Here is a 22,340-nt window from a genome sequence, read left to right on the forward strand (position 1 = left end):
CAACGCGCCCGGCGCAGCACGGCGGCCGCCGAGGGACAATCCTGCCGCGTCCGCAGCCTCCGGGGCTCCCGGCACAAGTCCCGCCTCCAGGTCCCACCTAGTCCCCCGGGCAACGCTCATGGGTTTGCGCAACGTGTGTGCCCTGGGACTCACTCTGTGTCCGCCCGCGCCCTCCGAGCATGGCTTATCATCTGGTTAGCATTTCTGAGTCGTTCTCCAGTGTGGTAGACGCGGCTGCCCAGCAACCCAGGCCCTCGGTCACATGGAACCTGGGCTCGCCTTTGGGTTATTCGACCGCCGCTCAGGCCACCACCAGTTCCGGCACCACCCCGGCCTGGACCTTCCAGCGCGATAGGCTCGGCTCTCACCCCGAAATCAACGTAGGGACCCACCCGCAGATCTGCTTCCTGCGGCCGCGGACAGCGCAGCTGCCGGTGCTCTTCAGGTGCGGCCCAGGTGCCCAGGGCTTTGCTCAGACCTGGAAATCTCTCAGATCCCTGCTCCCACAGCGGCCCTTGGGACTCCCCCCCCCCCCCCCCCGGCTCTCCCAGAGCCCCGAGCCCCTCAGAGCCTGGCATTTCGTGAAACTACAAGAGAGTCTGGATTTCTCGCAGGTGCGAGCCCCCCAGCTCCTTCCCAGTCCAGCTCCTCGCATCCCCGGGAGCCCAAACGCCCTCAGCCCAGACTCCCAGGAGAAGTTGGAATCTCCATCTCCCACCCACATGTCTTCCAAATCTCCCGGGCCCTTCAGTCACCCAAGCTTGACATCACGTGGCGCTAGGGTCCCCAGCGCCCTTTGGGCCAGCCTTGAATTTCCTTAGAGCCTAGCAAGTCCCAGGCCCCCTCAGGCCTCTGACATCCCTGTCCTCAGCCTCTCTGTTCCTCAGTAGTCCTGGCAAAGCCCCTCAGCTCAGCTCCAGTCCCCACAGACTCCAACTTCCCCTCCTTCCCGTCCATTCCACAACCCTGGCAGCATCCTCTAGGCTCCCACAAAGGCCTTGGGTTGGAAAGCAATTTGGTTCAAAATGACCACTTATTACTTGAAAGGGGATATGTACAGTCACTGCCCCCGCCCCCCCCTTTTTAAATTTTCCCAGGAAGTATTGGTAAATTTGGTGCACCACTGAGTGGGTGAAGAGTGTTTTATATTATCTTTAAATATTTTTGGTCTTTTTTTTTTTTAAAAAAAAAATAGGAATTAGGAGACTTTCGTATGTGAGCATCTTTTTGTATGTGAGCCTTTTTCATTTCATGCCTTTGCTGTCAGAAAAATGTAAATGCGGGACTGGGGACATTTGTTTATACTAGTCTGAAAATGTAAAAACATTCATAAAACGATAGTTTGAAATTGGCTGAAAGTAAACTAGAAAAACATTTTTTAATCCTTCAAAAATGTTTTAACCTTTAAAAATTGCCCTTTTTGTCCTATCAAAGTAATATACACTTACAGGAAAACCAGACCAGACAAACAAGCAAAATGTATGGCCACATACAACCACCGTGTATATTTTTCCAGATCCATTCATATATATGTGCCACAACATAGTGATACATCTTTTAGGGGAAAATTTTGTCACAACAAAGTTCACTCTTGTGTTACCTATCTTCTCCCCCCTCCTCTAATACACCATGGATGTCTGTTTTATTCATGGCTGCATAGTATTTTATTGCATGACCTAATTATGATTTATTCAATTGCTTCCCTATTGTACATTTAGTTTACAAATTTTAGAAAGAAAATTTAGAAACAAAATATGAAGAATTATTTTGAAACAGGCAAAAACACTTAAAGGTACATATTTGCAAAACCATTTCATGGTGCAACCAAATTATCAAAAAGTGAAAACTTGGCATATCCATTTTTGACCAAAATTCTTCATTTTGGCCAAATTTTTATCTCTAGTTTCACCTGGAGCACTTGGCTCCATTCTGTTCCCCTCCCCACCCCACCCGCCTCCCTCCCATCCCATCTTTATTTCTCATCTCAGAGTTTTCTCAAACCTTTCTCCACCACAGACTTCCCTCACTTTTCTAGACTTTTTCCAAACCTTCTTCCCTTAGAATTTCCCTATTAACCAGCCTAACCTCCAAACCTCTCTTTTTCCCTGCTTCCCCTGATCCCTCCCCCTTCCAGTCTTTGTTAGACCTAGGCTCTGGAGCAAATGCTCCCCTCCTCACCTCCCTCTGACCCTTATCATACAAATTTTGCTCCTTTCCACTAAGACCCCCACCTTCCATCTCATCCTACATTTTCTCCTTAAGATGGCTGCTTCTGAGGACAGTTCTGAGTCCTGTTCACACTTTTCTTGTGGACTGCTCTGGGCCTTTCTACATCCTTCTCAGGATGGCTTTTCCTTTCAACATCCAGGAAATACCCCTTTAGTGCATTTTCTGCAAGAGGAGTAGCCTAGGCCTACTCCTTTGCTCCTCTGACAATTATGACAGAGTTGTGTCTCTCCTAAGAATATCCTGGAGAAGCCTTAGTCATTCCCCTAGGACCCCAGCAAATCAGTCCCTGTCCTAGCCCTGCCATATGGCCCCAGCCATCTCACCCTGCACCACTTTTCCCTTCCATTTCCAGCTTAATGAATTCCAGTGAAGCAGCAGTGAAAAAATTTTTACCCAAGAGCAACTTACCCCGGGTGATTATTCGTGACAACCTCAGTGCACAACGAGTCTATGAGATGGAGGTAAAGTCATCAAAAGCTTTTGGCTTAGAGGGTATTAGTGGCTTGACCCGTGTTCACTTCACTCTCCCCAGTAGCCTTGGGGGGTGCAGATTACAGATCTCAGAGGTGATAGGGGGCCATCAAGGTGCTTTAAAGCTAGTCCCATTTTACAGAGGAGGCAACTGAGATTCAGGGTTACTGATTTACCCCAGATGTCCTAGCTATTCTTGGGCTGCGGGAGCTAGGGAGAGGATTCTATGTTTCTTGGCTCTTGTGGCATTTCCCCCCCTCCAATCATGTTATTTCTCTATTTAGGGAATCCATAAGTGGATTCTACTATATCCTGTAGAAAGAAATCTTGGGTCTTAGAGTTTGAAGTGGCATCAACACTATTAGGTCTGTTTTTTCCCTCAGAGATTCCCCCTGTTTTCTGGAGGAGAACTGAAGCCCACCCCCTTTTTTTTTTTGCTTTTAAGTAGGGTTAGACCTGCTTACCCAAAAGCCCACAGAAGAATGGGAGAGAAAACAGTGTTTTCACCACACAGGCTCAATTAATTCATTAAATATATCATTAGGGGCTTTTTGGGATAGGCACTGTGTTGGGCACTAGGAAGAGGCTGGTGAACACAATGGACTATGAGAATGTAGTCATTTCTTCAAGCAGAGCAGGCAGCCCAGAGTTGAGTTGCTGCCCCCTTCTTGACTCTACTGACTTCTCTCCAACATTCCAGGCCCAAATCTGGATGGGCCTATGAGATTCTGACATTAAAAAGAGTAGAAGAGGCTCAGGAGATGATGCTAAATCCTCTTAAAGGTCTTAGAGGCCAAAAGAAGAGCAGGGGTCTGGGTGTTTCTCCTTCTGCTAAACTTCAATGGCACAGTTTAGTGGAAAGAGGGTGGACTTGGCAATGGGCAAGCCAGCTTTGTGTGATCTTGGGGAATCACATTTCCTGTAGGACTCTTTCTCATTTGTAAACTAGGATCTATTAGGATCCTTTTGGTTGCAGGTGACTCAAACTGAACTTGAACTAGTACAAGTAAATGGAGAACAATGTGTTTACATAATCAAGGATAGGTAGGGCGGGATCACCAATGTTTGGGATGAGAGGAGCCAGGAGCTCCAATACCATTGGATGTATCTTCCATTTTCCCTTTTCATCTCTTTCCTGTGTCTTTTTGCATGTTGGCTGGCTATCCCTGGGGAGCATGGCCCCAGGAAACCTTGGCCTGTAGCCTAGAAAGGAAATGGAGCGTTTCCACTGTTGCTCACATTAGACAATTCCTGGAGAAGGACTCCTATTGGCCCAGGGTGTGTCACTGGTCCATTGTTGCCCCGGTCAGTGTGGCCAGCGGGTATGAGCTATTCTGATTGGCCCAGGATGGATTGGGGGTCAATTCCTATAACCAGTGGGGGAGGGGATGTTATACCTCTGGCAAATGGGTTGAGGATCCCTGAGATACTGTAACTGGAGACTCTCCTGAGGTGCTTTATATGTACCAGAGGGCTGTGCCAAACACCCTCCAAGCCATCCAGAAATTCACCTTTTAAAGCTATATCGAGCCCTTATGTATTTTAGATACTCAGTGTCCATTATGTATTATTAACCTACTTACTAGTTCAGGAAATTGAGGCTCAGAGAGATGGAGTAAATTCATTAAGATCATACAGTGCATCATTGTAGAATTGCAAACCTGGGTCTGACTGACCACGGTATGGGACATCTTCCCTTAAGGACAAAGACTATCTTCTCCTTATTTGTAGACCTGGTGACTTGCTAAGGGCCCAGCATGGCAGTCTTCCCCACAGAAAGGAAAAAAGGCACATTAGGAAAAGAGGCAGCTTTGACTAGCCACTGATTTCTCAGGACCTTGACAAGAAAGCAAAGGCCTTGTGTCTTGGGAATAATCTGAGCACACGAAGAGAAATCACCCACCCTCCCTCTTTATCCCTTGTTCCCAAGATCCACTTAGGTTCTTTAACTCCCTTTGTCACATAATCATGGCAACACTGACTGGCCTTTATGGAGTTTTCCTTTGCTTATATTGTGCTGGGTTTTGAGACAGCATCTGTTTTTAGAGTCCCTGGGAGAGTTTGTGAAAATGTCAACCCCAAGATCACCTCCCACCTGATTCTTATTTCACACGCCCAACGCTTCCCCATCATTCAAAACCCAACCCCAATTTATATGTCACTCTTACAGAAGCCTTTTCTTGATATCTCCCTTCTTTGAACTCTGTACTTTTAGGGATATGGCACTCTGTGCCTCACTTAGAAATATTTGGGCATGTGCCCCACCTTCCTGACTATGTTGTAGTTGTTATGAAGACCTGTGGTTGATTTTTGTTAGTATCCTCTTCACAGCTAGCTCATTGGAATAAGTACATGAGTGAGTAAGATAGAGAATGTGCCTTCCCAGAGCTTCTAGTCTTGTTGGGGACAGGACAGAAATGATATGATAGATGAAATAAGTAGAGTTCAGTGTGATACAGAGGATGTCGCAGACAATATGTGGTAAGCACTGAATGAATCATAGGGACGGGGTGATAGGATTTGAGGAGGAGGAGGAACAAGATGGTCTTTTCCTCCACCCTCCCCACCCGCACCTCTTTCTGACCAGTTTTCAAATAGAGATGTTGAGGTCAAAATCAGGCCCCTGGGCTGCAGACTGTTGGAGGTACTTTAGGGGTAATCTAGCTCAATGCCCACATTTTACAAATAGGGAAACTGAGGTTCCCTATGAGTCAATATATTTATGGAATATTGGGTCCGTCTGGCACATTTTCCACCCCCATATCAGCAGCATGAGCATTTCTCTTTCTGTGAAGTAGCCTCTTCATCCTAACGTCGCCTCTGTTTTTTGTCAGATAAGAGCTTCAGACAAGACCAAGAGAAAGATGAGCCACTTGTATGACCATCTGAAGAAAAAGTTCATGACCGACCAGCTCAGAAAGCTGGGGTGCTGGAGACGGGAATCCATGAACATCCAGCAGTACCTGGATAGCATCCAAGTATGCAAGGTCCAGTTCAACCTCCATCCTCACAGGAAAAGCCAGCCACCCTAGTCAAGGCAGAATAATCTGCCCCTGAACCATGATGACACTAGACTACAGGAGGAGGAGACGTAGAAACTAGCCAGCCTACACCATCACAGAACCATAATAAACTAAGATCAGCGGACAGTGGAGCACCAAAACCCTCAGCCACTGTAATATTCCTTCCCCTACCCATCCCATCTGTTCTGGTAAAGGTGATCCTGAAGGTCCCGTAGCTGCCTAACTGGGAGGAGGCTGAATCAAGCTGGTTTCCATGGTTAAGGCAAAGATCGACCTCTGGTACCCATGTGTCTGAAGTGAAATGCTAGGCCAGGTGTCCTGGGACAGTAGTACCTTAGATGGGAAGGATTCAATAGTGTCGCTGCCTAGTGGTAAGGGGGTCAAGGTGGGGCATTGGACAGACCTAGGTTAAGGGCTATATCTGCTATCCCTCAGCTGTGTGACTTTGTAACCTCTCTGAGCCTCTGTTTTCCTATCTGAAAGAATGGGCTAGAACCTCCAAGAACTGGTGTGAGGATGTGGTGTGTGGTGTGGTTGGCCTGGGGCCTGCTGATGGCTCTTATCATGATGGGTCCCGTTGGCTTCCAGCCTTGCCAGTTCTCACTTCCTGGCCTGCCTGCTGTTCTGACTACACTCTTGACAGTCCTCACATTGTGCCTTTACATGCACAGGCCCCTTATCCAGAACACTCCTTCAGCCCCCCAGGGCTGTCAGAAAACTCTTCATCTTTCTAAGTTTATCTCAGTGCCATTTCCTGCAAAGTGTTTCTGACCTCCTCTGCCTCCTGCCTGACCCTTCTCCCACCCTGCCTTTGTCACATGGGTTTCTTCTCCCCTCTGAACTTGAATTACCCAGAGTGGCTTCATTCTGCCTTATGTGGTAGCTGTTTGGGCATTTGTCCTAACCCCGATTAGATGGTACGGACTTCGAGAGCAGGGACGAAGGATCCTCCAAGATTCAGTCCAGGCTTCTTCTGTGACACTTGACCCACCTGGCCCCAGTGGAAAAGGCCACTCCTTCCTGTGCCCACACCTCTGTCTGCACTGAGTATGTGGTTGGCCATTTCTTGTTTGCTCACTGTCTCCCTAACCAGATTGTGAATGTCTTAATGGCAGGAACCCTGACTTACTCATCTGTAACCACAATGCCTAGTAAATGGAGTAGCCACTTGGTGTTTTTTTGTTTTTTTGTTTTTTTTAATAAATGACTGGTTCCTCTTTGTATTATAGCTTTAGCACAGTGCATAGAGCAAGGGCCTAGGATATATATATTTTTTAAGTTAACCAAGTCCCCTCATTTTCCAGATGAGGAAACTGAGGCCAGAGAGGTGACCTGATATGCCCAAGGTCATGCAGCAAGTTAATGGCAGAGAACTAGAAGCAGGTTTCCTGACTGCCATGGAGTGGTCATTCTGCATCACAACACCTGCTAGGTAAGGACATCAGTACTCTCAGTGGCTTTCGGAAGTCTTCCTGGGGAAGTCCTCCTCACTCGTCCTCATCCTGTCCTCACCATGCCCTCTCCAGTCTTGCTGCCTGGCAGCAGACCTTCCTCTAGGCTGAATCTCCAGGAATCCCCAGCCCAGGTAGCCTGCAGATGGAGGGGGAGGGGGAGATGTTCATCATGTTTTTCTTTTCCTCCTTTATGGTCTTCCTTTGAGAACTGGAGTGTGCTGCTTTTCAGTAGGGGTAAAAGCAGTCTTTTCCCAGACTCTTATCTGTTTCCTTGGCTGATCACAACTGATTAGAATAATTGATTTTCAATATTTAAATTTTATTTTAATATTTTCAATGTTTAAATTTTATCATACAAGCAATATGACCACATTTGCCAAAGACCTCTTCTGTTAGATCAACCACTGTTAGCGCTTTGATGTCTTTCCTAAATTTGGTGTATTTGTTTCCTTTCCACAAATATTTTCCCTTGACCATCAGCTGATGTACCAGGAAAGGGGAAAGGCTCTGGGGATCCTGGAGTCTTTACAGGACACACAGAGAAGCCCCAGCCCCTCTTTCTCCAAACTTTCCCCAGGGTCTCCCTGCTTCCTGGATCTCATATAATGCATTCTCTCTGAGCCTTACCCCAGTCTAGCCTCCAGCCACACGCACCCTTCTCCCCTGGATGGCTGGCCTTGGCTGAGGGTCTTTGCATCCTCTTGCTGTGGCTGGAAGGATTGGGGGATCCTTGGGAGTGGAGCAGGTGGTGGAGCTGAGATGTCAACCTAATGAGTCATGTTATAGGTCACTACTTCACCTCTGATTGTGTGGACTTAGTCTTCCCATTTTCACATTAAAAACCAGGGAATGTTGTGGCACCTCGGTGGCTCAGTCGGTTGGACGTCCAACTTCGGCTCAGGTCATGATCTCACAGTTTGTGGGTTGGAGCCCCTTGTTGGGCTCTGTGGTGACAGCTCGGAGCCTGGAGCCTGCTTTGGATTCTGTGTCTACCTTTCTCTCTGACCCTCCCCCACTCATGCTTTGTCTCTCTCTATCTCTCAAAAATAAATAAATGTTAAAAAAAAAATTAAAAAGCGGTGCCTGGGTGGCTCAGTTAAGCGTCCTACTTTGGCTTAGGTGATGATCTCGAGGTCCGTGAGTTTGAGCCCTGCATTGGGCTCTCTGCTGACAGCTCAGAGCCTGGAGCCTGCTTCAGATTCTGTGTCTCCCTCTGTCTCTGCCCTTCTCCCATTTGCATTCTGTCTCCCTCTCTCTCAGAAATAAATAAACATTAAAAATTTTTTTTTAAATTAAAAAAAAACGGGATGTTGCATTTAAGCAGGGAACAAGACGTGGTAGAATTCTGGAGACTCCACTTAATTGTTGGGTGGGAAAAAGAAGTTTAAAGAGAAGAAAAATCAGCAAGGAAAGAATGGAGGGGTATTGGATGGGATGATATTGTTCAAGAAATAGAATCTTGAAGTTAAGGAGGTTTAGAGATTCTTTAGTTCAGTGGATACACATACATGCATGCACATGTGTGAAACTATTAGTTCAAATGAAATTTTGCCTGGAAGCCCATTATGGTAATCAAGACTTTTGCCATATTAACATTTATTTAGCACTCATGTGCCAGGCACAAGGCTCAGTTCTTTTCAAAAATGAGTCATTGAATCCTCCCAATGACAAAGTAGGTAATTTTATTAGCCCCATTTTATAGGTGAGAAGGCTCAGAGAGTAAGAATCCTGTCTAAGGTTGGGCACCTAATAAGTGACAAAAGCTACCCTAAGCCTGTCTCACTCTGAAGACCATCTCCTAACCACCATGTGTTAAGTTCCCCATCTTTATTACTCTAGTTGAAAGTGGAGGGCCTGGGACCTAGAGCCTTCTGGAGCATGATTTCACAGATGGTGTTGCAGGAGCCTCAGCTGTAATAGCAGCTGGACTAAAGCCCAGGTCTGCCTTCTGCCAGGTGGCTAAGAAGACCTTGTCAGTGATCCTGGGATGGATAGTCTGTTTAAGGAGAGTTAGGCTGGGCTAGGGAGATAGAGATGAGCGACATGAAGTAGGGCACAGGAGTCCCACCTACTGCCCACTAGCTGTGAAGACATGTTCCCAGTTTCACCCTCAGGAAATCTCTGTGGGATATCTTTTGTGTCTGAGGAGCTATGCTGAGGGCAGGGCACAGATGAATATAATCTCTCTGAAAGGGATCGAGTCTGTTTCAGCACACCTTTAATTCTTGCTGAAAATACATTTCATTCCCTCCTCCTCTATCACCACATGCATGTCACTACTTTAGAGTACTTGGAAAAAATTCCCAGTGTATAAAATGTACTGGGTGCACAGTGGACCTTGTTTTCCTTCCAGAATTTCTCCATGACCTGGAACAAAAGGAGGGAGCTTCTATTTACTGAGCACCTGTTTCATGCAAGGCATTTCATATTTTACCTCATTCAATCCTCACAATAGTTGTCAGGTATGATGCCCATTTCACAGGTGAGAAAACCAAGGCACAGAGAGGCTAAGGAACTTGCTCAGAGTCAGTAGGCTTGATCCAGCCCATGAAATGCATAGGGCACACTCTTTCCATACCATCCAGTCACTCTGGTGATCCTTAGCCTCACTGTCAGCACCGAACCCAATTCCAGCCATTGTTGGCTGCAGAAATTGCTCTGTGAGGGATACCCATGTTGTGGGCCTATTCATGGCCTTGGCCCCTGACTTTCTTCCTGGCTACTGCTGTTGGCCACGGTGGTCAGTGACATGGCGGGGTGGAAGTCTTAAATGAAGACTCAATCCCCTCATGGCGGGTCCCAGCTCCAGGCTGTCAGACAGGGGCAGTGGCTTTGGAACCCCAGCAGGGGAATGTGGGCTGCCAAGGGGCTAGACAGCTAGAATTATAGCCACAGCTTGTCAGGGAGCAGGGGGAGGCAGCTGGCTGCTACAGCTACAGCTCAGAGTGAACCCAGAATTCTTACATATCCACCCCAGTAGTCCGTCTGTCCGTCCATCCATCCATCCATCCATCCATTCCTCCATCCATCCATCCATCCATCCACTCAACTATCCATGTGGCCCTTCAGCACATAATCAGACCACAAAGGTGGAAGAACTCATTTTCTTGTTTGCTGTGATGCCTCTCAGTTTTCCTGATCAGTGGGGAGAAGTGGGGTGGCCTGCCGGCTGGGAGTGCTTCTGCCTGGCTTCACTCTGACCTTGGGTGGGCAAGTCACCTCTCCACTCTGGGAGTTTGTGGGGCTCAAAAAACCTTAGGGCTGCCTGGTGTGGGTCACTTCTCTTATTTTACTGGTGGGTAAGTGAGGCAGGGAGAGGGGAACTGATTTGTCAAGGTTAAGTAAGGAATTCATGGTGGATTTAGGACTGGATTGCAGGATGCTGCCACTCATTTGTAAAGTGGGAGTGGGGATCCTGGCTCTCCTAGCCTCCTGGGATTGTAGGGAGGACCCCACAAGGTAAGTGGTGGGAAAGTGCCTTGAGAAGTGAGGTTACTAGGCCAGAATGTCCCAGAGGAGCAACCAAGGCCCAGGCTACTGGGCCAGGACAGATCCCACAGTGACCACAAGGGGTCAGCAGACAGTTGTGAGCTCAGTCAGGATCTGCTGGAAGGCAGGAGCTTGTGTGCTGGGGTCAGGGAGGGAGGCCAAGTCATTCAATTCCTGGGGACCCATAGCACAGAGAGGTGGGGACCTATCCCAGTCCAGCCCCTTGTTGAATTGAGAAGTGTTACTTTGGGTATTGTAGTACAGAGCCTGGTCCAGCTGATGACTGGAATTCTGCCCAGCTGTGAGGGCTGAGGAGGCAGAGCTAGAAGCAGGCCTGGGGCTCCCTACCTTCTCAAGTAAACTTTCTCTGGGCTTTAGCTTTCCCACCTGCAACCTGGTGGCTGATACCTGCACTTCCTTCCAGTTCTCAGCTCCTGAGATGTGGCAAAGGGCTTTGCACACATAATGCCCCATAAATAACTGCATTTGAATGGATGGGAGAAACTCCTGCTCTTAGCTAATCCAGGTTTATCCCAAATGATAATTCAGGCTGAACTTTGCTTTACTAATGTTATTTATCACTTGGCAGAATAATTCCTAATGAGATTACTTTAGCCACTCTGCTCATCTGGGAGCATTTTAAAGGTTCTGTCACCAAGTCACTGTCATTCAAGTGCACATGCCCTCCTGCCCTCCATTATTCACATTAGATCTCTCAGCTGCTGGCTGGCTCAAATCCTTTGCCCTCATGGAGGTTACATTTGAATAGTCCCTAGTGGGGGAAAATGAATCAGATGAAAATCCTGGCTGTTGGTGGCTGGTACCTCCTTTGGGTTCTACAGGAAGAACTATTGGGGCTGCGCTTGCCCTGTTCAACCCTTTAGCCACTGGAAATGCTGCCCACAAGCCTTGAGGATTCATGTGTCCTCACTCTTCACTGCCACAGTGAGGTTTCATTCATCTGATGTACATGGGCTCTGTAGTTGCATGACTCTGAGTCGGAATCTCAGCTCTATCTCTCAGGAGAAAGCTATTTTACCCTCCACCCCCCCCCCCATTTGGAGCTTTAGTTCCTCATCTGATAATGGGAATAATTGTGGTATCTACATTATAGGCTTGTTCTTAGAACTCAGTGAGCTAATGCTCACATCAGGAACATGATATGAGGCCTGGCACCTCATGGGGTAAATATGAAGAGGATTGTGGTGGCGATTGTTGAGATGTACTTGGAGTTGACATGTAAACCTCAAGAGGCAGCCTGGTGCAGGGTGCCTAGGTGGCTCAGTTGGTTAAGCTCAGGTCATGATCTCATCGTTTGTGGGATCGAGCCCCGTGTCAGGCAGCATGTTGACGGTGAGGAGCCTGCTTGGGATTCTCTCCCTTTCTCTCTGCCCCTCCCCTGCTTGTGCACATGCTTTCTCTCTTTCTCTCTCTCTCAAAATAAATAAATAAATAAGCTTTTTTATTTTTAAGAGACAGCCAGAGAAAAAAGGAGGAGAGTGAGCCCCCCAATTTGCTCTGAGACCCTGGGCAACATACATCCCATCTCTGGGTCTTGATGGACTTCTCTCTTCCCTGAATTCTAGTTAGTTGCTCAGGAGGAAGAGGATGGACTGAGATACATCTATAACCCATTCAGGGCCTCAGAGCCTCTGTAAGTCAATGACTACCTGGGAGAACCTGGTCATGGAGCAGTGGTCAGTCACTGGGGGACCCCAACCAAGCCTTCCTCTGGTGGTTCTATGGGGCCAAGTACACAGGCTCTGCAGGATGAAGTGGTCACAGGGGAAAAAACAGTTCCTTAGCTTCATTCCAAATGTAAATTAGAGGACCAGGAGCACCTCATCCTGTGGAACCTAGCTTTCCAAGCTTATTTCCTGTGTTTCTTCCCATGAGCCAAACCTCATGAATTCTCTTCTCCAAAGAGGCCTCTTGATTTTCTACCTGGAACCTTTGATCCTACTGTTTACTCTGCTAGGAATACAGCCCTCCCACCTCTCCACTTGATATTCAGCCCAGACCCTTCAGGGCCTGACTCCTGGTCCACCTTCATGAAGCCTGCCCTGAGGTTAGCTCTCCTTCCTGGACCTAGACCCACCCCATCTGTCTCTCATACCTGGTGTTGTCATTGTCTACCATCCTCCCTTTGTTCTCTAATGGGACTGGGAGGTCCCACTAGGCAGGGGTTGGACAAATAGGCAAAAGGGAGACTTGGCTACCCCTTTGTGAAATTTGTGTCATGCACCACCATTTTCTCTGGAGCTCCCAGGTCATTTCCAAGAGGTTTTCTATTTTCTTTTTCCTTCTACTGCTTCAGAGATTCTGCATACCCTAGCACTGAGGATTCTTTGACTACCCAGAAAGGTTTTCAAACACAACCTAGGATTTCTATCACTCTAAGCAGAGGGCAAAACAGAGGTTGCTAACCAATAGTCCTCTCAGGGCTGACAGTGGGGATATCGAGTTTGATCAACACCATGTTTTCCGTGCTGTGAAAGTTAAGCACTTTGAGTGGGATATCCAAGTTCTGATTAGCAACAGCCCCAAGCACCACCATTGGCCAAGTGCGTTTACCTCCCTGGCCCCTGAAGACATGTGAGTTTGTGATCACCCCTAGGTGCCAGAACATAGGTTCCTTTAAAATATTTAACTAGTTTCTACAACTTTAAACTTACACTTTATACAAAATTGAAATGTACAGGGTACATAATGAAATGAGAACTTCCCACTTCCTCCTCTCTGGGACAACCAAGTTAACAGTTTCTATGCATCTTTCCAGAAATGTTCTAAGATCACAGGTCCTTAAGATGAAGTTCATGGTCTTCATAAACTATATGTAAAATTTTAGATGTAAATGCTGATTTATAGATTCTGTAGGTTTCATCAAAATCTTATAAGAGTCCACAATCCCTCCCCCCCCCCCCCCCCCCCCCCCCCACACACACATTAAGAACCACTGACTTTGAGACTTCTAGTTCAGGAGGCACCAGTAGCACCCATGTTGGGCTCCCATCTTTCTTGAGACTCCAGTGAAATAGAAGTATAGTAAATTCTAAAAGTACTAAACACTCAACAGCCAAGAGAACTAGAAAGAAGACTTTATTTAACAGGTATTCATTGAAGTCATATTATATGAAGAGTCTTCTTCTAGGCCTTGATGGTAGAGCAGTGAAATAAATCTGATAAAAATTTCTGACATCCTGGAGCTTATATTCTAATAAGAGGAGACATAAATAAACCAAAGAAATCATTTAGAAGGTGACAAATTCTGTCGGAGATAAAGAAAACAGTTAAGGGGGCTTGGTAAGGTCATGTTGGGGCGTTTCAGTTTTAAAGATGGATAACTGATGAATGAGAAATTTCAACAGGTGCTTGGAATGTGGAAGAGGATGAGAGCTCTTGATGAATGTATCAGGTGGAAGTAGCAGTCGAGAATATTCTCTTAGCCAACTAAAGAGGAGACAGGAGTCAGTTGGCTTGAAAAAATCCATGGAGGCTTTGGGCTCAAAGTCAACAGGTTATGGAAGAAGGGAGGGGGGAGAAAAGGGAACTAAAATAGGACATTTTATTCCTTAAGCTAGTTAGTAATCTCATGGGTGTCACTTGTACTGTTATTTGTATGCCCTACACATAGTTTATAATATTGTTTTGTATCTACTCAGTATATAATAAACTCATACACAACCTGGGGTGGATGGGAATGGAGGGGGGGTTGGATAACCGCTCCAACCTACTGTCCTACCCTTCTCTATACTCAAGTTTCCAAAGTGCAGGTAACATTTCTCCCAGGCAGAAAACAGTATGGCTCTTCTCTAAAGAAATTGAATTAAATATCTGAGGTCAGGGGCTCCTGGTTGGCTCAGTCGGTTAAGCATCCGACTTTTAATTTCAGCTTAGGTCATGATCTCCCAGTCCATGGGATTGAACCCCACATCTGGCTCTGCACTGACAGTGTGGAGCCTGCTTAGGATTCTCTCTCTCAACATACACACACACACACACACACACACACACACACACTGACTGCTCATATTTGCTCTCAAAAAAAATGATAAAATATTTAAAAAAATTTTTTTTACTAGTCACCTAGAGCTTGCAGTGTGGATGTTGGCACCACAGAATAGAGGCCTCCTGACTCTGCTATCTGTGATTCTCCCTCACACAGGGCTTCCAGCCAGGTATTCTCATTTAGCAAAAGGGCCAGAGGTACAACAGACCTAATTGTGTAATAGCAGAAGAAACCCATACCAACTCATTTTACGAGGTACTCACTAATGGCCATACAGCCAGAAAGTGGTTAACCTGGGATTTGAACAGAGGCCTTCCTTCCAAACTTGTGCTCTTAGCTACCTGCCGTCCTGCCTCCCTCTCAGCTCACACATATCCTTTCCTGGGGAAAATGAGGCACAAACTACTGTCAACATCTGTGCCTACAAGCCTATAGGAGAATCTGTCTGGATTTTGAACAAAGACCAATGGGAACTGAAAGGCCTAGTTCTTATCCAGTTAGCAATGTGACCTTGAGCTGACCTCAGGGGTAAGTGGTGGCTGTGGCCAGCTCTGTTGCATGAGGTTGGATCAGCTATCCCAGGGTCTTTCAGCTCACAAGGGCCTTCACTGACTGTCACTCTTAGGATTTTCCTGTTCCTAAGGTCCTCAGGGACAGTCAGGGAAGGCTTCTTTTGGGGGTGGGAGGCAGGTGTCTGGAATCTCTATTCTGGCATAGGTGGACAGGCTTTGTGGATAGAAAACCTTCTGTTTGAATCTTGGCTTCCCTTTTGCCCATGGTGTGACTGGGGGCAGGCCTTTAGCTCTGTGAACCTCAATTTCCTATTATGTAAACATAGGGGAACTTACAGAGTTGTTGGAAAGGTAGGAGGTGAGTTCTGTAAAAGGCCCAACATTTGTAAAACAAAAGCAGTTTCGTGGTAATTTTCAAACCTACACAAAAACAGAGAAAACAATATAATGTATGCCTGTGTACTCATCACCCAACTTCAACACTGTCAACATCTGGCCATTCTTTTTTCATCTGCTCCCCACCCACCTCATTCTTTTTAAAGCTGTATTATTATTTTTTTTTGTAATTTTTTAAATGTTTATTTATCTTTGAGAGAGAGACGCACAGAGAGAGAGAGACAGAGTGCAAGCAGGGGAGGGGCAGAAAGAGAGGGAGACACAGAATCCGAAGTAGGCTCCAGGCTCCAAGCTGTCAGCACAGAACCCATCATGGGGCTCGAACTCACGGACTATGAGATCATGACCTAAGGGAAGTTGGGATGCTTAATTGGCTGAGCCAATCAGGTGCCCCTAAAACTGTATTATTTTAAATTAAATCCAAATATCATATAATTTCACTCATAAATACATCAGAATGTATCTCTACAGATAAATCCTTTTAAAAAATCACAATACCATTATAACACATATAGCAAAATTAACAATTTCTTAATATTTCTTAAAACCCACTCTTTGTTCAATATTACCCGACTGTTCCGGAAATATATTTTTTACAGTTGGTTTGTTTGAATCAAGACCCAAACAAGGTTCACATACTGCATCTGGTTGATATGTCTCTTAAGTCTTTAAAATTGATAACATTTTCCTTTTTCCATCATTTTTCCTAGGCCATGTATTTATTGAATAGGTCATTTGAATATAGATTTTCTTATTTTATGGTTTTAATTTGCATTTCCTTGATGATGAGTGATGTTGAGCATTTTTTTTCATGTGTCTGTTGGCCATCTGGATGTCTTCTTTGGAAAAGTGTCTATTCATGTCTTTTTCCCATTTCTTCACTAGATTATTTGGTTTTTGGGTGTTGAGTTTGATAAGTTCTTCATAGATTTTGGATACTAACCCTTTATCTGATATGTCATTTGCAAATATCTTCTCCCATTCCATCGGTTGCCCTTTAGTTTTGCTGATTAGATTTTCCTATTTTATGAATTTGACTGATTGACTCCTTGGGTCATTTAGCATGTTCCTCTGTCCTCTGCATTTCTTTTGTATTGATCAAGCCAGAAGCTTGATTAGTTTCAGGTTTAGAGGTTTCTTTTGGAGGGAAAAGGAGGGAGAAGTAAAAATACTTCATAGGTGGTGCTATGAGTTTCCTACTGGGTCATATCCAGAAGCACATAATATCCTGTGGTTTCACTTTCAGTGATGTGAGATTCATCTGTAGATTCAGCTGACAACAGCCTGATCAGTCTTTATGAAGTTGCCCATATACCCCATCACTAGGAAGCTTTGATGATCATTGCCTGGATCCATTATTTCATTTGGGGTTGCCAAAAGATGATGTTTTCTTCTAAATTTTATTTTATTTTTTAAACATTTATTTTTGAGAGACAGAGTGTGAACAGAGGAGGGCCAGAGAGAGACACAGAATCCAAAGCAGGCTCCAGGCTGTGAGCTGTCAGCATAGAGCCCAACGTGGGGCTCGAACCCATGAACCATGAGATCATGACCTGAGCTGAAGTCGGACACTTAACCGATTGAGCCACCTAGGCGCCACTAATTTTATTATTCCTTCTGCATTCATTAGCTAATATGTCTGTAAAGATTTTTCCCTCATAAACTCTTTGGTCACTATGAGATAGGGTTTGTATAAGAAAGGAAGGATACAGACTTAATTCTTTCTCTTTATTTTCAGTTTTCAGAAAAATGAATTGGTGCTGGTCACCAAAAGCAACCTATAAGTTTTTGTTTTTGTTTTTTTTTTGTAACTTTAGGAACTTGTGGGGCTAACTTCTGGATCTTTATATATTTGGTGTTTTGACCCATTGTAATCATTATTCTTTTGGATGCTCAAGTTGTCCTGTCTTTGGCCTGTGGGAGTCCCTTTAAAGATGGCATCTGAGTCCTTTTGACACACAGCGGTCTTGACTAGCCTCTTTACTTTCTGGCATGACAAAATATCTCAGGCAGGCTCATCTCGCATATTTCCTGCCCCAGACTTGGAGACAGCCATTTCTCCATTAGGTGGAATCTGGCACTTTAAATGTAAAAAAAATCTCCCAGGAGACCCCAGTGCCCAGGAGGCCCACTTTCTGTACGATATAGGGTATTCCTGATTGTATGGTGCCCATCTAGCTTAGCTCCCTGTTTTATCTCCTTTCCAGCTTTTTCAAATATGCTGAGCTCTTTGTCATTTCCCAGACAAGGTCTTCTCTCCTGATTTGGGACTTTGTGCACACTGATTCCTTTGTCTTAAATGCCCTTCCACTTCCTGCCCCTCTGACTCAGTGCAAGCCTTGACCTTTCTTTTTTTACAAAAAATTTAATGTTTATTCATTTTTGAGAGACAGAGGGCGAGTGGGGGAGGAGCAGAGAGGGAGACACAGAATCTGAAGCAGGCTCCAGGCTCTGAGCTGTCAGCATAGAACCCGATATGGGGCTCGAACCCATGAACAGTGAGATCATGACTTGAGCCAAAGTCAGATGCTTAACCGACTGAGCCACCCAGGCGCCCCACCCCCCAAACCTTGCCCTTTCTGTGACACCTTCTTCACTCACTCTGGCAGGTGACTTAGATCCTATCATCCATTTATTGAAGTAGTCAAAACAGATCATTAAACTTTTAATAGTTGGCTTCCTTCCTTGGGGTTGCAAACACATCTGGCACATACATAGCAGGCACTGAGCTTTTCCTATTGTTGTGGCTATTTTCCAAGCTTATTAACCTTGGTCTCATCTCTTCCTGCTCTGGCTTCTGTTTAATACATTTCACAGAGCACCCTCTAGTTAAATAGCTAGAAAATACTTACTAAACACCTACTATGCCAAATGTGCTTTACAGACATGATTTTATTACTCTCAGCCAGTGAGGTAGGGATTATTATCCTCATTTTACAGATGAGCAAGAGGAAGCTAAGTGAGGTGGCTGAAGTTCCCATAGCTAGGTAGTGGCTGGGCTGGGATTTCTGTAGTGGATCTGACGCACAAAGCCCAAGATTTCCCTCCACATCACTGTCCATCAAAGGGTGGTCAATGATCCACCCACTTCAGAAACCCCTGGGGAGTTCATTAAAATGCACACTCTTGGATTCCATCCCAGATCTACTGACTCAGAATCCCAGGGAGATGGGGATGGAAAACTGAATTTCTAATAAGCTTCCTTGGGATGAGCTGAAACAATTATTATTTTTTGAATATGTGAAACACACACAGTTAAAACATTCAAAAGGTTCAAAGGATATAAATGAAAAAAGCAAACAGGGGAGGGGCAGCTCCATTCCCCAATTGCCCAGTTCTCAGAGGCAACCATTTTTCCTTGACTCCACACACTGAAGTTTGAGGGCCATTTTTGTATTTAGCCGATACATCAAGAGAAGCAGGTGTCTGCACTCCAGAGCCCACAAAAATCTGCAGGTAAGATCACTGTTCAAGGGCCGGTCCCAGAGTCACCAGCAAAGATGGCAAGGAGTTCTGTTTGGGCAGTGCCTACACAACCCATTTCTAGGACTTTCCAACTTGCTCTGCTCAGTCTATCACTTCATGCAGGAGGATGGTCCCTGCACAGGCAGTCTTATCACAAGCAAAGATCAAGAAAGAACTGGGCAAAGGGAAGGTAAGACACATTAGGATGAACAGAGGGGAGCCTGCACAGAGGTCTAGAGATGGAAGGGTCTGGGTAGGAGTTCCAAATCTAACATTTCCATTTGTATTTCCCATTATTTGTGGTAGCCATGAACCTTTCCCTTTACTATCAGTATTATTGGGGCACTTGGGTGGCTCAGTCCATTAAGCATCTGACTTTGGCTCAGGTCATGATCTCACAGTTTGTGAGTTCTAGCCCCACATTGGGCTCTGTGCTGACAGTTCTGAGCTTGGAGCCTGCTTCAGATTCTGTGTCTCCCTCTCTCTCTCTCTCTGCCCCTCCCTTGCTTGCACTCTGTCTCTCTCTTTCTCTCTCAAACATAAACATTAAAAATTAAAAAAAAATCAGTATTATTTAGGGGCGCCTGGGTGGTTCATTCGGTTAAGCATCCAACTCAGGTCATGATCTTACCATTGGTGAGGTCAGGCTCCGCTAACAGTGCAGAGCCTGCTTGGATTCTCTCTCTCCCTCTCTCTGCCCCACCCCCACCAAAAATTAATAAAATTTATTATTTTATTACTAGATTAATTAAATAGATTAATATTATACAATATATAATATAATAATATATGTAATATTAATACTAATACTTAATAGATTAAGAGAGCACGCCCCCGTGTGCTCTCTCAAAAATTAATAAACATTAAAAAATCAGTGATATTTAACTTTTCTGGTATCACAGACTCCTTTAGGAATCTCATGAAAACCGTGGTCCATCTCCCTAGAAAAACGCACAGATACATAAAACTCTGCAGCCTATGGCAGAAGCTTCACAGCCAGCCAGCCAAGATTACCCAGGATATCCAGGAGGTCCAAGTTAAGAACTCTGCTTTTAGATGTTCCTTTATATATATACTTAAAACGCTCAGTTTACAAAAACTCTCTATTCTTTAGAGAGCCTGAACTATGTCGCCACTTGCAGCGAAGTGCCCTGCTGGCCTTGAACTAGAGGCCAGCTTGCTCAGGAGGCGGAGGCGGCCGTGGCTTCGGCCATTGAGACAGATCGTCGGCTAGTCGGGGGGCGGGGAGGGTGGTGGTGGTGGTAAGGACCCACAGATAGGTAATGGCTCCCGTTGGGGGCGGTGGGTGTCCTCCTCAGCTTTTAGCATCATCCGGCTGGGTCCCGGTGCTTCGGGCGCATTTCACGGTTTTTGAGCACGGCACCACCTGCTCTCCGCACCGCCCCACCCCCGCTTTCCTGGGTTTTGGGGAGCGAACCCACCCCTGACAGGGAACGCCGGCGCTGGGCGCGGCAGGCAGAGCTGCGCTGGAAGCCGGCGGGCTCCGCATTCATCATTGTTCCCCCAGCGCCTGGCACGGGTTGGGGCGCAGGCAGGGATGGTGGCCTGAAGCGCGCGGTCCCTTCCGCGTCGCCCGTCGCCAAGCTCTAGCGCCACAGGTGTTTCCAGAGAGCCTTCCCAGGGCCAAACCTGAGCCAGGCGCTGGCGACGCGAGAGAAGGACAAGGGTCCAAGTCTGGCCCGCTGAGCGCGGGAAGGACAACAGTCAGCTGGCGCAGGCAGCGCGGGGTGCACGGGGCCGCGAGGGGACCTGCGCGTGCCCCCGCCCCGTGCCGCGCGCTCGTGACGGCGCCCCCGGCCCCGCCCCCGGCCTCCGCCTCCCGCTTCCCCCTCCCCGCGACTCGGCCGCGCTCCGGTCGGCGGGCTCTATGGGGAAAGCGGCCGCTCTGTGCCGAGGCGGCGGCTGTGGCGGCCGCTCCCGCGGACTCTCGTCGCTCTTCACGGTTGTCCCCTGCCTGTCCTGCCACACGGCGGCGCCGAGCATGAGCGCTTCCACGCCTGGCCCCGGGCCGGAGCCCAAGCCCCAGCCCAAGCCTCAGCCCCAGCCAGTGCCGAAGCCTGAGCGGCACCCTGTGTCACAACAGGTGTCGGAGCCAGTTTCTGAGCCGGTGCCAAGACTGGAGACTGCGTCTGAGAAGACGTCCGACCCAAGGCCAGAGTCCAGACCGGGAACGGAACTGCTGCTGGGATTGGGGCGGGGGTCAGGGCCCTGGCAAGAGTTGGGCTCAAGTGTAGGGGCTGGACCCTTTCCCAAGACCTCGCCAGAGCAGTTACCGGCACTCGGGCCAGTAGCCGGGAGCGTGCCCTGGACCAAACCCGAGCCCGGGTCGCTGCCGGCGTCAAAGCCGCTACCCCTTGGGCGGCCTGGACAGGCGAGGACGCCTCTTGGGGTTCCAGTGTCAGGGACTGGCACGACCTCCACTGCGCCCATGGCTTTACTGCCTCTGGACAGCTTCAAGGGCTGGCTGCTCAAGTGGACCAACTACCTGAAAGGCTACCAGCGGCGCTGGTTCGTGCTCAGCAACGGCCTGCTGTCTTACTACAGGTAGGAATGTGCCAAGTTGGGGCATCTGACGTTGGAGGGTGGTGATGCTACAGTGATGGTGACAGAGGGCGTCTAGGGTTGGAGGACACTGCCACTAGCCTAGGGATGTTTGGGAACAAGCCCCTAGCAGGAGAAATAATATCTCTGGCCAACCTCTAAAGGCTGGGGGCCCTGACCTCTAATGGGGGAGCCCCCCGCCCCTCATCTCCACCTCCTCTGACAGGACCTCTGACAAGCTTGGGTTAAAGGAGTGAGTGGGGACATGGAGGGAGAGAGTGTTCTGGGGCCTCCAGGCCCCTCTGGTCTTGGTAACTGTGGAACCTCAGGCAGCCAATCAGAGTCAGTTCCCCCAAAGTCTTTGATTCTGGTTCAGGAGCTAAGATCATTGTGTTAAGGACTGAGGGGGACAGTCACCTTGTTCAGTCCTTGGGACCCACTATGGGAAGGACTGTTTGTTCCCCCCTTAGTTGGTCATTTAGTTTATTTCCCACTTTTCCTGACACCCCTGGTTGCCAGGCCTTGGGAGGGGCACAGCAGACTCACAGATGCGTCAGATACAGTGTCTGCATTTTAAGGGCCCATCTTAGCATTCTGTGGAGAACCAGAAGTGTCCTGCTGGGTTTCAAGCAGCATGGGTTTCAAAATTGAAGTCAGGTAGTGAGATAGCTAACACTGCCCACTGAAATGGTGAAAGGGGGAAAGATACTGAAGGCTTTCTCTCCTTTCT

General features: G+C 47.2%; 2 protein-coding genes and 1 long non-coding RNA gene across 5 annotated transcripts in view; 2 read left to right on the forward strand and 1 right to left on the reverse strand.

Annotated features, from left to right (window-relative positions):
• Window positions 1-39: 39 nt before the first annotated feature.
• Window positions 40-8,901, forward strand: CD3H5orf52 (chromosome D3 C5orf52 homolog). 2 transcript variants are annotated; one of them, XM_049619007.1, is made up of 4 exons: window positions 40-445; window positions 2,582-2,690; window positions 5,535-5,678; window positions 7,028-8,901. In XM_049619007.1, the coding sequence occupies exons 1-4, from the start codon at window positions 180-182 to the stop codon at window positions 7,052-7,054; spliced, it is 546 nt and encodes a 181-aa protein (XP_049474964.1). In that variant the 5' UTR covers window positions 40-179; the 3' UTR covers window positions 7,055-8,901. The 2 variants fall into 2 exon arrangements, with proteins under 2 accessions (XP_049474964.1, XP_049474963.1); XM_049619006.1 differs by lacking the exon at window positions 7,028-8,901 and having other exon boundaries at window positions 5,535-7,001.
• A 4,847-nt stretch (window positions 8,902-13,748) lies between these two features.
• LOC125913961 (uncharacterized) lies at window positions 13,749-21,642 on the reverse strand. 2 transcript variants are annotated; one of them, XR_007455164.1, is made up of 3 exons: window positions 21,555-21,642; window positions 15,524-15,607; window positions 13,749-13,880 (listed from the first exon to the last, which is right to left on the reverse strand). It is a non-coding gene; the product is annotated as an uncharacterized LOC125913961 (long non-coding RNA). The 2 variants fall into 2 exon arrangements; XR_007455163.1 differs by lacking the exon at window positions 21,555-21,642 and adding an exon at window positions 20,491-20,799.
• The window catches only part of OSBP2 (oxysterol binding protein 2), a 177,823-nt gene continuing 176,384 nt past the window's right edge, over window positions 20,902-22,340 (forward strand). Inside the window, exon 1 of the mRNA XM_049619008.1 lies at window positions 20,902-21,613. Coding sequence (XP_049474965.1) covers window positions 20,937-21,613 — 677 coding nt within the window. The 5' untranslated portion in view covers window positions 20,902-20,936. The remainder of the gene's footprint in view (window positions 21,614-22,340) is intronic.

Source organism: Panthera uncia (assembly GCF_023721935.1).
Source record: "Panthera uncia isolate 11264 chromosome D3 unlocalized genomic scaffold, Puncia_PCG_1.0 HiC_scaffold_8, whole genome shotgun sequence".
Taxonomy (NCBI): Eukaryota; Metazoa; Chordata; class Mammalia; order Carnivora; family Felidae; genus Panthera; species Panthera uncia.